A 13,361-nucleotide genomic window follows, 5' to 3' on the forward strand; every position below is an offset into this window, starting at 1 on the left:
TTTTGTTCAAATTTCGAAAAAATAAATATGGGGGGGGGACGCGCACTAAAAAATATTTTTCCTCGTATATTTGACGGAAACTGCATTTCATTCAAAAATGGATAAGTATCGAAAATTAAAAAAAAAATCTGACCATTAGTTGGTTTTTGCTAGATTACGTTTTCATGCTCGGAATGCTTCCTACATGGGATCGTTGTTTTAAAGCCAATTATGTAAACATGATTTTCAACTCGAAATTTCATTATTTTCCTACAATGAAAAATTTATTTAAAATTATGACTAGTTTATGTTGCCCTTCTTCTTTTAAATGGCACAAAAGTTATATTGATAATATTAATTTATAATAAAGTTACATCGTTTTACATATGGTGGGGGGTTATTTCTTTGGTGACTTTTGGAGGTTGCTAAAAATTAAACATAAATCTTTAGCAACTGATTAGGGTGTGAACAGGAAAAAGATTTTTGAAAATGTGGCACTTATGATCCGTGCTGAAATAATAACGTTATTATTTAAAAAGCCATTCTTAGCATGGGGAGGGGAGGGTGTTTTGTAACTATTCTTACAATTGAATAAAAAAAACATACCATAAAACTCTAATTAAACTTGGAAATACGATTTAAAGAAATAGCGCGGATCATTAAGTGCACTAGCACTGAAAATGTTATCACAATTAAATGTCGAAAATTTTTTTGTGCTCAGTTTTTTAACAATTGGACGAAATGTGAATTAAATTATTACTATTCATATTACAATTTATTATTTTCTCAGACGTCAAAAGTGTTGGTGCTAGTGCAGTGCACTTATTGATCCGCGTTTTTTTTTTTTTTAAGTATTTTAAAATTTTATTAAAGTCTTATGATATCCGTTTTAATAAAATTGTAAGGTTCAATATAATATATTTTCAGATTTTTTTTAATCAGAGATGCTGTCAGGAATAACACGATGTTACGGGACCACTGATTGGTCTTGTCGCTAATGAGACAAGATCGGGGATTGGCCACTAAAGGGCCTCCCCGACCAAACCCTTTTTTTCTTTAAGCGGGAAATCTTAATTTCCCTGGCTTACCAAAAAAAATTCCTAGCTGAAGACAGTCGTGAAAAAAGACAGCAGGAAATGGCCTGGTAGTCGTATTCTTCGACAGGATTGACTAAAACCACTCCAAGTCTCCCAGAGCCTAAATGCAACGACTGTACATTAATCTCATCAAGGGATTATGAACTACTCGGCCCATGCCAGCAAAATAAGACCAACTAATTTTGCAACAGACCTACCTATGGCAGTCAACTTTTTCTTCAAGACCACGGTAAGTTCTGTTTCATTTTGTTACGTCTGACACTGGGCCTATTTTCAGGCTATGAGAGAGTTTTCTCACAATGCATACTTCTTTTTTAAAATCACGTATGTTATAAAGCATGACGGAATATTTTTATTGAATTGCAAAAAAAAATAAACTTAATTTCATATTAAAGATTATTTAAAAAAGTTATCGAATGATTTTTTTTTAAGTGTAAAACAAAAAGAAGAGCAAAAATATAATTTACCTTTCAAGATTCGTTTTTCTTTTGTGTTCAAAACAGAAAAAGTGTTTTGATTGTTTTGATTTCTTTAAAAAATTAAAACAACTTTTGTTTTGTGTATCCAGTTAATTAAGAAATAAAATATATGAAAATATAAAATGATTACAATTAAAAGATGAAAAATACGATTTAAACGTGAAATTATTTAAATAGAAAATCAACTTCTAAAGAACAATGAATTTAGGTTATCGTAACACGGTGTAATCATTATTTCTTTCCTCGTGTAAAAATGTCCGTTTAAATGTATCTAATGTGTTTTTCTATCAGGTTTAGATTATATTTATCAATATTTAAAGTTTGTTACGATTTTTTTCAAATTTATATTTTGTAAAAAAATGAAGACATAAAAACCATTCGTGTAAAAATGTCTGTTCATTAGTTAAATGTACCGAATTGTTTTCCTATTAAATGAGAAAAAATAATCCATAGGGACTGTCAAAAGTCGCCACAGAATTACCCACCCTATATGTAACACAATGTAACTTTATAATAAATTAATATTATTAGTATAATTTTTGTACCATTTAAAAGTAGAAGGGCAACATAAACCAGTAATAATTTAAAAACAAAATTTTAATCGAACGAAAATAATGAAATTGCGAGACGAATATCGTGTTTACATAATTGGTGTTTTAAAATAACGTTCCCATATAGTAGACATTCCGAGCGTTAAAACATATCCGTATTTAATAAATCTAGCAAAAAGCACCTAAGGATCAGATTTTCGTGAAATTTTCGATACTTATCCATTTTAGAACGAAATAACATAGGGAATTCAGTTTTCGTAAAATATACGAGGGGAAATATTTTTTTAGTGCGTGTTCCCCTCCCCTCCCCCATATTTATTTTGTCAAAATTCGAACAAAATATATTTAACTCTATCGAAATTTCTATTTATTATAAAACATAAGAGTTCAAATAAGTAAAAAAAATATTTATTTTTTTTAGATTTGAATAAACATATTGAACAAAAAATTACCTTGAATTTGCAATTAAAAAATTGATATAAACTTAATATTATCGCCCCATGGCCTCCTCCCACTTTTCGCCAAAGTATTTGAGACAATAATTAACCAAGTTCTAGTCCATCACCTTACAGATGCTAAACTTCTGACAGACCAACAATATGGATTTGGACAAGCCCGTTTAACAGCAGACATCCTAACTGTAATCTCAGAACGTATATACCAGTCACTGGACAAAGCGGGGGGGTAGAGGGGTAGCTCTAGATATATCTAAGGCTTTTGACAGGGTATGGCGTGAAGGTCTTCTCAGGAATATGAGATCATACGGTATCACTGTAAAAATACTAAACATAATTAAATCCTTCTTAGATAAGAGAAAAATCCAGGTTGTCCTCGACGATCGTACATCTAAACAATGCGAGATTAATGCTGGAGTGCCTCAGCGGTCTATCCTTGGCCATCTATTATTCCTAATATTCATAAATTACCTCCCTGACAAAATTGTTTGTGAGATGGGTATATATGCTGACGAGACGACGCTCTATAACAAACACGACAGGAAAAAAATGAACTCATATCTAAAGAAATGGCAGAAGCACTAGAGGATGACCTCCAATCTGTAGTGGAATGGGGACATAAATGGATGGTCACATTCAATGCTGCCAAGACTAAACTCGTTTCCTTCAATAATTACAAGAAACCTTCTCTACAACCAATAGCAATGGCCAATGACTCTTTATCTAAAAGTACATCCTGTAAACTCCTCGGACTAACGCTCTCGGGAAACATGAATTGGAACAATTACATTGAGAGTATCGCCAGTACCGCTGCGAAGAATGTAGGTTCTCTCTACCGTGCTAGAAAGATACAAACGCCCGAAAGAATCCTACACCTCTATAAGACCCATGTATGGAGTATTGTTGTCATATTTGGGCTGGTGCATCTGCCACTAGTCTCTCGCCCCTAGACAAGGTTCAAAAGATAGTCGCCAATCTGATAGGCCCTCAACTGTCATATAACCTTCAGCCCCTGTCTCATCGACGAAATGTTGCATCCCTAACGGTTAATGCTCTGACGAACTGCAAGCACTTGTGCCTCCTCGACGTAAATACCCCCGAAAAACCTGACAAGCAGCTAAATCCCCCCCTTCACAGTAGAGATCCCTAGCTGTAAGAGAGCCTTCTACTCCAGTAGTTTCTTCCCCAGGACAGCTAGACTTTGGAATTCCCTGTCGGGTCCCTGCTTCCCGCATTGTACTGACATACAGAAGTTCAAGTGCAACGTGAACCGACATCTTGCTACCCAACTCCCTACACAGTACCCCTGATGCCTTTGTCCCTCATAGTAGCCCCCTACAACAAAGTGGCATTATGCCTTGTTTGGGGTGAAAATGTAATAAAATAAATATTATTATGCTTTTTTTAATAGCGTTTTTTCAAATTAATATATGCTATAATCAGTTGAATTGGCAAGAAAAAGAATCTTCGTAAACATTAATTAATTTTAAAAGATTAAAACGATTAAAATTCCATTATTTCAAAATGTTCCGTTACAACAGCCTTTTTATTGTGTTTAATTTTTTTTTTAATATTAAGTTTTAATAGAAACATGACTCTTGTCAGCTATTTTATCGCTAGATTAAAACCAATTTGAAAAAAAAATATCGCAAAATATTAAGCATTTTGTAGCCATCCCGAACAAAATATGGAAGCCCGTAGGTAACCAAAAGAACATTCACAAAAACCGAAGTTCATATGTAATATATAAATATTTATAATATTATCCATCATTAAACTGTGTAAATCTTAAAACCTAACAAAATTATAACGAATATTAATTATTAATTGCAGTTTGAAGAAGATAAACAAAGGTTTTAAAAATCATTAAGCCGCTTCTGCTTTTCCATAGTTCGTATAGTTAACACAAGTCTGACGTCACGGAAACATGCGGTCCAATCTTCACAATCATTTGGCAGTCACTAATAATTCAACAGTAATCCGAATGATCCAAATAATCCTCATATAAAAAAAAAACTGACAAACTGGACATTTCGCATAAACAACTCAAATAACATGCCCATAATACGTGTGTTAATTTGTTTTCTTATCATGTTTGTTCGCATAAACAAATAAGAGGGGGGGAAGTGCCCATTAATACATGTGTTCATTTTTATCATGTTTGCTAATACTTAATAAACGCTAAATAAATAAATAAATAAATAAATAAATATAAGGACAAATTAAACAAAGACAAGTTTACGACATTAAACATTTTATTTACACTTACATTCTTTTTTGTCCTCTGGTTGGAGGGGACGGAAAAACCCTTATGCCAATATAATCACAGCGTAGTATCTGTTCTACTACACTTCATATTTTCTGTCCTTGTTCGGTGGTGGAGAAATCCTTCATGACTGAGAATATTTAATTTTTTGGTCCTACCCACAGTACCCCTTTTTGAGGAGCTGGATTTCCCCACATTAAAATATGATCTTGTGCCTAACGCTGCCCTCACGTAAAAACCACAGCCGATGACTCTTCGACAAATACTTCGACATGAATAATTATCTTGTGGAACTTTGAATAGTACAGTTCCCGCTAGAATAATATTCACAATTTTCCAAAATTCAAATTGATACAACACACAAATACAAAGCTCAAACAGACGACTCCCTACAGCACTTTAAAAACTGGACAACAAACATAAATCAAGAATGAAAATCACGACCAGCGCTTCAAGCTTCGGTGTCTACAACTATGTTCGCCGGACGAGTATAAATACAGCGTTTTTTTTTTCAGCAACCGACCTTATGTAACATTTTGTTTTGTGTAAAACAAATAAATAATCAGTCGCGGCTAGATTGCTACATGACGAGGTTGGCCCTTCAGCAGCCCAATTCAGCAGAAGCAACAAGAGTCATATCCACACAGAACGGGTTAGACTAACTCCCTGACAACGGCTGAACCCAGTAGCAGCAGCATCGGTCACTCGCTGTCGACAGGCTCGATTTCAAGCATGCGTTTCCTCAGCCTGAAACCTCCTATCAGTATTCAGTTTCTCTTAAAAATAAACCTGCACGGATTTATATTCGTTAACGCAGTAGCGTTTGTCATCTCTTCTTGTTGTTTTCCCTGTTTTTCTTTTAGCCTCTGTCTTAATATTTTAGTTGTACGGTTGTCAACTGGTTTTTATAACTGGTTGTTAAACCCACTGCAACATATTGAAAAACGTTCATGGACAAAGAAAACATGAGTCAGGATTAACCGAACAATTCGAATTTGTTTTACAATCCAAAGAATACACACACACACACATATATATATATATATACATATATATATATATATATATATATATATATATATATATATATATATATGTGTGTGTGTGTGTGTATATATATATATTCTGTGGATTGTAAAACTGTTTTTGTTTTTGATAACACACACACACACACACATATATATATATATATATATATATATATATATATATATATATATATATATATATATATATATATATAGAGAGAGAGAGAGAGAGAGTTATGAAATATATATGGCGATTAACTACACTGAATATTCCGCGTTTCATCCCCTCTAGGACTCTTCAGGCGTATGCGCGAATTTTGTGGTTGTTTGTCTTTTTAATATACGCATCTTCTGCTGAGATTTTAGGTAGCCAATCAGCTTTCTAGTATCCACCACGGAATAATCAGTGTAGCTTAATCGCCATATATATTTTATAGCTTACTAACTAGCTCTACCTCCGTATTGAGCACTTTTGAAGTAAATACTTAAAGTTTACGCATAAATCTATACTTTCCTATATTGATTTTATGTGAGTAAATTAGGTAGTTATATATATATATATATATATATATATATATATATATATATATATATATATATATATATACAAAAATAAATGTTATCAAAGACAAAAACAGTTACTCTTCTATCTATCTGGAAATTTCTTTAGTAGTTTTTATAACTTTAAAAGATTATTCGGTTCTAAATATATATAGTGTCAAGCGTTACATGAGAACAAGAAAAAATGACTTCGATTTAACTCCTAAATATTCAGAGCTTTGAAAAGGGTACGCAGGGGTCAGACGTCAGGGCGAGCGTGTTAATAAATTTGAGTTCTGGCCCCCAGATTCGCAGGCCTGTGAAGGTGCATGTTGCATACATGCAAGGAACCGGGAATTCCCCGGATTAACGTGTTGAATTCTGATTGGTCTAGCAGGTTTCCCCAACGAACTATTTCTCTTGGAATATAAATGAATGCCCGGGCCCACATAAGCAGATTGGAGCTAGATCTCGAGGCGAAAACACCTACTCAAGAAAACGTCACCCCCTCCTGTCTATCACGGTAGCCATCGTGGAGAAGGAAGAATAAGATTGCAGATTGTTTTCTGGTGTAAACGAACAGAACAATTGTACATATGTAACACACCTATAATTTCAGGAATTAGTTTTTAGTAGACTAGAAACCCCTGTGAGCAGCTAATTCATTTTCACCATTGGGAACCGACAACGAGGCCTGCAACGTAGAAGAATCTTGTAACGAACTCCCAGAGAGGACGATTATGGCCATTGTAGTTTCGACAGCGTCAGAGGCCACATCTGCTGACTTGCAGTGAAAGTTCTTACAAACTCTAAACTCATATGTTTAAAGAAACATTATTTCCCTTAACCGTGAAACCGAGATGACAAACATTTTTTGTGTAGGAAGGGATATAGTAGGTTCCACCAGGAACGTCTTTCATGAGGGAATACTATATAGGAACACCAGTTCCACAAAAATTCTGACTTGTAATCGTCCTCACGTTGTACGACTAGTTTGAGTGCATACATGCATTCTAACATTAAATTATATTAAAACGAAACAAAAAACTACACCAGTATCTTGGACTCTTATTCAATTTATAGTGTGCGTCTCATAATATTACATCGCAGACCATTTATTTTATCGACAGTCGCATGAGGTTCACCTACAGTTTTGACTCAATTTGTTTTTGTTTTTTACTTCTAACCTCTACTAGAGTTTTAGATGTAAGTTGTGCAGAGAGATTACTTTGGACTTGGATTAAAGTGTTTTATCAACAATACCATTTTTAACAAGACTAAAAAAAACCTGCAAAACACATATACAACAAAACCCAACAAAAGACTCTCCAATTCACCACATTTTAAAAAAAACTTGTACAAACTATTAACACTTTTCTTTAAAGGGTTTCAAAATCTACCTGACGGATCTACCCTTATTCTGTCAATATAATCAACATAAGGAAGGCGATAGTAATTATTGGGCGCAAAGTAATTAACATATTTCATATTGTTAAGATATGCTTATTCCAACAAACACTTTTCGGAAGGGTACCTCAATATATTGTTTTTTTTTCAATAGAATCGTGTTTAATTAGACTGAAATATTTGGTGGAATTTTAAAATTTCAATATGTAATAATTAAACACAATTGAATTGAATATTAATATTTGATCTTGTAATTGTTTTTGCAATTTATTTAATACAATGAATTCAATTTAATAGATTAAATTCCCAATCAATGTAAAAACTAATATAATCACATGCACAAAATATTAAAACTATTTTTTAGTCATAGAATATATATATATATATATATATATATATATATATATGTACAAAATATTAAAACCTTCAAAAAAACTTCACAAGGTACTTAATATTATCAAAAGATAATGAGAGCCTCCGTCAATATATTGATTGTTTTCAATAAAATAGTGTTTAATTAGACTGAAATACTTTGTGGAATTTTAAATTGTTGAATCTGTATTGATGGGTAAAACAAAGATGCAACTGAGAAAAGTTTATATTATCAACGTTATTCAAATAAAAGTTTTAACTTTCGAAACATTTTTAAAACAAAAATGGCAACTGCAAAAATTTTGTATCATTCGTTTATATGAGAACATGATAAAGACAAAAATGATTATTTATTAATAACTAATAAATTAAGATGCATACATATTAGCTTAAATGAACACTTGGAAAACTAGCAGAAAATTAGTATAAACTTGATAGGAATAAAAGAAATAAGTTTATATATAAAATAATTTTAGTACCAATCTGTTAATGTTATTATAATGAAAATACCTGTAAATCTAAATTAAAAATTTAGAAGTAAAACGGTTGAAACAGTGACTGAGATTGACAATGGTAAACATGACAATATACCAATGCTTGTAGACGATGAATTGTACAAAGATACATTATATGCAAACTCGATAAAATAATATAAAACCGTGTAGTATTTGCTGTGACAAAATCCAAATTACATAATATTATATCGAATTATAAGAATATTTAAATTATAAAACGTGTGCAATATATTTCTTGATAAGTTAATTAATAACTTAATCGCATAATATTACAATGATTTAATATTTTATCAAATTATGATAAAATATTTATTTTAAAAATGTGTTCAATATATTTCTTGACAATTAAAAAATTTAATCACATATGACAATGATTTAAAATTGTATCGAATTAAGATACGAATATTTTAATTATAAAACGTGTGCAATAAATTTCTTGATAATTTAATTAATAATTTCATCACATTACGATTTAATAATGTATCGAATTATTATTAAATTATTTAATTAAAATTGTGAAATATTTTTCTTGATAATTTAATTAATAATTTCATAACATTACGATTAATAATGTATCGAATTATTATTAAATTATTTAATTAAAATTGCGAAATATTTTTCTTGATAATTTAATTAATAATTTCATCACATTACGATTAATAATGTCTCGAATTAGGATACGAATATTTAATTAAAAAATGTCAATATATTTCTTGATAATTTAATTAATAATTTGATCACATTACGATTTAATAATGTATCGAATTAGGATAAGAATATTTAATTAAAAAATGTCAATATATTTCTTGATAATTTAATTAATAATTTGATCACATTACGATTTAATAATGTATCGAATTAGGATAAGAATATTTAATTAAAAAATGTCAATATATTTCTTGATAATTTAATAAATAATTTCATCACATTACGATTTAATAATGTATCGAATTATGATAAGAATATTTAATTAAAAAATGAGCAATATATTTCTTGATAATTTAATTAATAATTTGATCACATTACGATTTAATAATGTATCGAATTAGGATACGAATATTTAATTAAAAAATATGCAATATATTTCTTGATAATTTAATTAATATTTTCATCACATTACGATTTAATAATGTATCGAATTAGGATACGAATATTTAATTAAAAATGTGCAATATATTTCTTGATAATTTAATTAATAATTTCATCACATTATGATTTAATAATGTATCGAATTATGATAGGAATATTTAATTTAAAAAAATGTGTGCAATAAATTTCTTGATAATTTGATTAATAATTTAATCACATAATATTAAAATGATTTAATAATGTATCGAATTAGGATACGAATATTTCATTTAAAAAATGTGTGCAATACATTTCTTGATAAATTGATTACTTATGATAATTAAAGCCACTTAGAATAATCGTAGCAAATCCAAATTACATAATATTATTTTAATAATCGTCGAAAATGTTTGATTAAATGTTTTTTTATGTTTTACAAAAAGAGTATAACTCTCACGTTTATATCAACACCATCAATCCTAAACAAATTTTAATTGTTAAGTTGTTTATCTCAATAGTAAACTTACTTCATTTTGTTTGCTGTATTTATTTTATGTCACGTTTCTGAGTTAATCGAGAATTTATTAAAATAATGAAGAGAAAATGCAAAAATTTTAGTTTAGGTTGGATATATTAATATTATATTTATTATGTTTATTCAAATATATTAATTTTAATTTTCCCTACGTTATTTGGAATATATTAATTTTTCATGTAAAAAACAGATAAATAATGGAATCAAAAATGGAATGGATGCTATCTGTATGTTTTGCAAGCTTGGTCTTCCACATCTTGTTTTTAAGTATTTCTTCAGATTTTTTCATTAGTTGCTTCTATCAAAAGAGTTATAATATTGATTTCTTTAAATGTTTGGCCAGTAAGTTTTAATTTTTTCATTAGTTGCTTCTATCACAAGAGTTATAATATTGATTTCTTTAAATGTTTGGCCAGTAAGTTTTCATTTTTTCATTAGTTGCTTCTATCACAAGAGTTATAATATTGATTTCTTTAAATGTTTGGCCAGTAAGTTTTAATTTTTTCAGAACAAGAATAGTCACACACTTAAAATTACCATGATTTTTCCTTTTTTGTTTTATTTTAAGTCAAAGTTCTGGGGCTAACACTTGAACTCTATATGAGATACATAGATATTCGAATGTTGCATTTAAGTTCTTTATTTCTCAAACACTAAGTTTGTACAGACATTAGGAATATAATTTTTCTCTCCCTTATTAAGCAGTTCCATGTCTTTCGTTTTGCTCTCAGTCTTTCTGGATTCCAGGACAAAAATTAATATAATCTAGTGGAGTATCAAGCTTAACACTATTACTTGAGGTAACATCACTTGCAGAAGGTGCACCATTCCTTGTAAAAGCTAATGCGTGTTAGCCATAGTGAGGAGATCTTATTTGGGCAGCGAATAATATGTGACTTTGAATATTTGGTCAGGATTTACTTCTTTGGAAAAAGTATCCTCACGCCAGGTTGTTCTGACAAACCCCTGTACAGAGAGACCTTAGACATTCGAGGATCGTGTCTAGTAGCCATTTAACTTCTCTCCTTTTCTCTTTTTTTATTTTACTTCAGTCGAAGTTCTCAGAATGCAAGGGGCCCACAACCTGGGGCTTACACTTGAAGTCTATATGAGATACATAGATATTCGAATGTTCCACTTAAGTTCCCTATTTCTCAAACACTGACTTAATAAAGTTGTAAAAGGTAGAGTGAGTTTGCCATAGAAAAGAAAATCTTATTTGGGCGGCATATATGCTATTTTGAATATTTGGTGAGGGTTTACTTCTAGATAAAAATTATCCTCATGACAGGTTGTTCTGACAAACTCATATACAGAGAGACCTTTCCTACTAGAGGATAGTGTCTAGTAAGCATTCAAGTTCTCGCTTTTTGTTTTATTTTACTTCAGTCGAACTTATCAGAAGTCAAGGGGCCCACAACCTGGGACTAACACTTGAACTCTATATGAGATACATAGATATTCGAATGTTCCATTAAAGTTCTTCATCTCTCAAACACTGAGTTAGTAATAACTCAGTGTTTGAGAGATAAAGAACTTTTTAGAAATTGAGAACATAATTTTCCTCTTCCCAATTAACCATTTTTATACGTTGTAGTATATCTTTCATCTTGTTCTTACTGGATTCCAGGACAAGAATTTATCTAGTCTGGTGGAGTATCCAGCTTCATGCTATTACTTCAGGTAACATCACTTGGAGAAGGTGCACCATTCCTCGTAAAATCTTATTTGGGCTCCGAATACAAAATGTGACTTTGAATATTTGGTCAGGGTTTACTTCTATGGAAAAAGTGTCCTCATGCCAGATTGTTCTAACAAACCCCTGTACACTTAGACACTCGAGGACAATGTATAGTAGGCCTTCAAGTTTTCTCCCCAGTGTGTATAATCATATGTCTTACTAACTTTGATTTGTGAGAAAAAGAATATCCACACACTTCACAAGAATATGGCTTTTCCCCTGTGTGAATTCTAATATGCTCCACTAAATGTGATTTATGAGAATAGCAATGTCCACACACTTCACAGGAATATGGCTTTTCCCCAGTGTGAATCCGAATATGAGCAACTAAATTTGATTTTTTAGAACAAGAATATCCACACATTTCACAAGAATGTGGTTTTTCCCCGGTGTGAGTTCTCATATGTGCCACTAAGTTATATTTATCCAAACAAGAAAATCTACACACTTCACAAGAATATGTCTTTTCTCTAGTGTGAGTTGTCATATGTCTTACTAACTTTGATTTTACAGAAAAAGAATATCCACACACTTTACAAGAATGTGGCTTTTCTGCAGTGTGTGCTTTCATATGTTTCACCAAATGTGATCTTTGAGAATAGGAATGTCCACATACTTTGCATGAATATGTCTTTTCTGTAGTGTGAGTTCTCTTATGTTTCATCAAATCTGATCTTTCCGAACAGGAATGTCCGCATACTTCGCATGAATATGGCTTTTCCCCAGTGTGAGTTCTCATATGTCTCACTAATGTTGATTTTTGAGAAGAAGAATATCCACAAACTTCACAAATATGTGGCTTTTCCCCAGTGTGAGTTCTAATATGTGTTACTAACCTTGATTTTACAGGAGAAGAATATCCACACACTTCACAAGTATATGGCTTTTCACTATTATATACCTGCATGTTTTACTAATACTGAAAATTGTCAATGTGTTTATAAATAATATGGCATTTTACTTTCGTATTTTAGTCTGAATTCACAGGTGTCTGCAGATTTGAGAAAAATACAAGACAACAATTATTTAAAAAAAAATGCTAATTCCTTAAAATCCAATAAACGTGGAGAGGCGGGAACACCTGTAAATAAAAAATAACACAAATTCAATATTTTTAGTATTGTCGATTACATATCAGTTTTTTGTTGTAAAAATGATAATATAGAACTCACAAACCTTTTATATTTTATCGAAAATGTCATATGAAACAGAAAAATAATTAGATATTTTCTAACTTCACACAGAACCAGACGATAGCGAAATGTTTCTGATATAGTCGTGTACAATTAACATCCTGGTGAGAAAACAGGAAACAATGATATATATAT

At 30.9% G+C, this 13,361-nt stretch overlaps 1 protein-coding gene across 1 annotated transcript in view; it reads right to left on the reverse strand.

Moving 5' to 3' along the window:
* Positions 1 to 13,108, reverse strand: part of LOC145270299 (uncharacterized) — an 87,036-nt gene extending 73,928 nt beyond the window's left edge. The window contains exon 1 of the mRNA XM_080125946.1: positions 12,177 to 13,108. Within this exon, the coding sequence (XP_079982072.1) occupies positions 12,177 to 12,940 (764 nt within the window). The 5' untranslated portion in view covers positions 12,941 to 13,108. The remainder of the gene's footprint in view (positions 1 to 12,176) is intronic.
* Positions 13,109 to 13,361: the final 253 nt, after the last annotated feature.

The sequence above is a fragment of the Euprymna scolopes genome, chromosome 46, assembly GCF_053919585.1.
Source record: "Euprymna scolopes isolate OS-2025 chromosome 46, ASM5391958v1, whole genome shotgun sequence".
Classification (NCBI taxonomy): Eukaryota; Metazoa; Mollusca; class Cephalopoda; order Sepiida; family Sepiolidae; genus Euprymna; species Euprymna scolopes.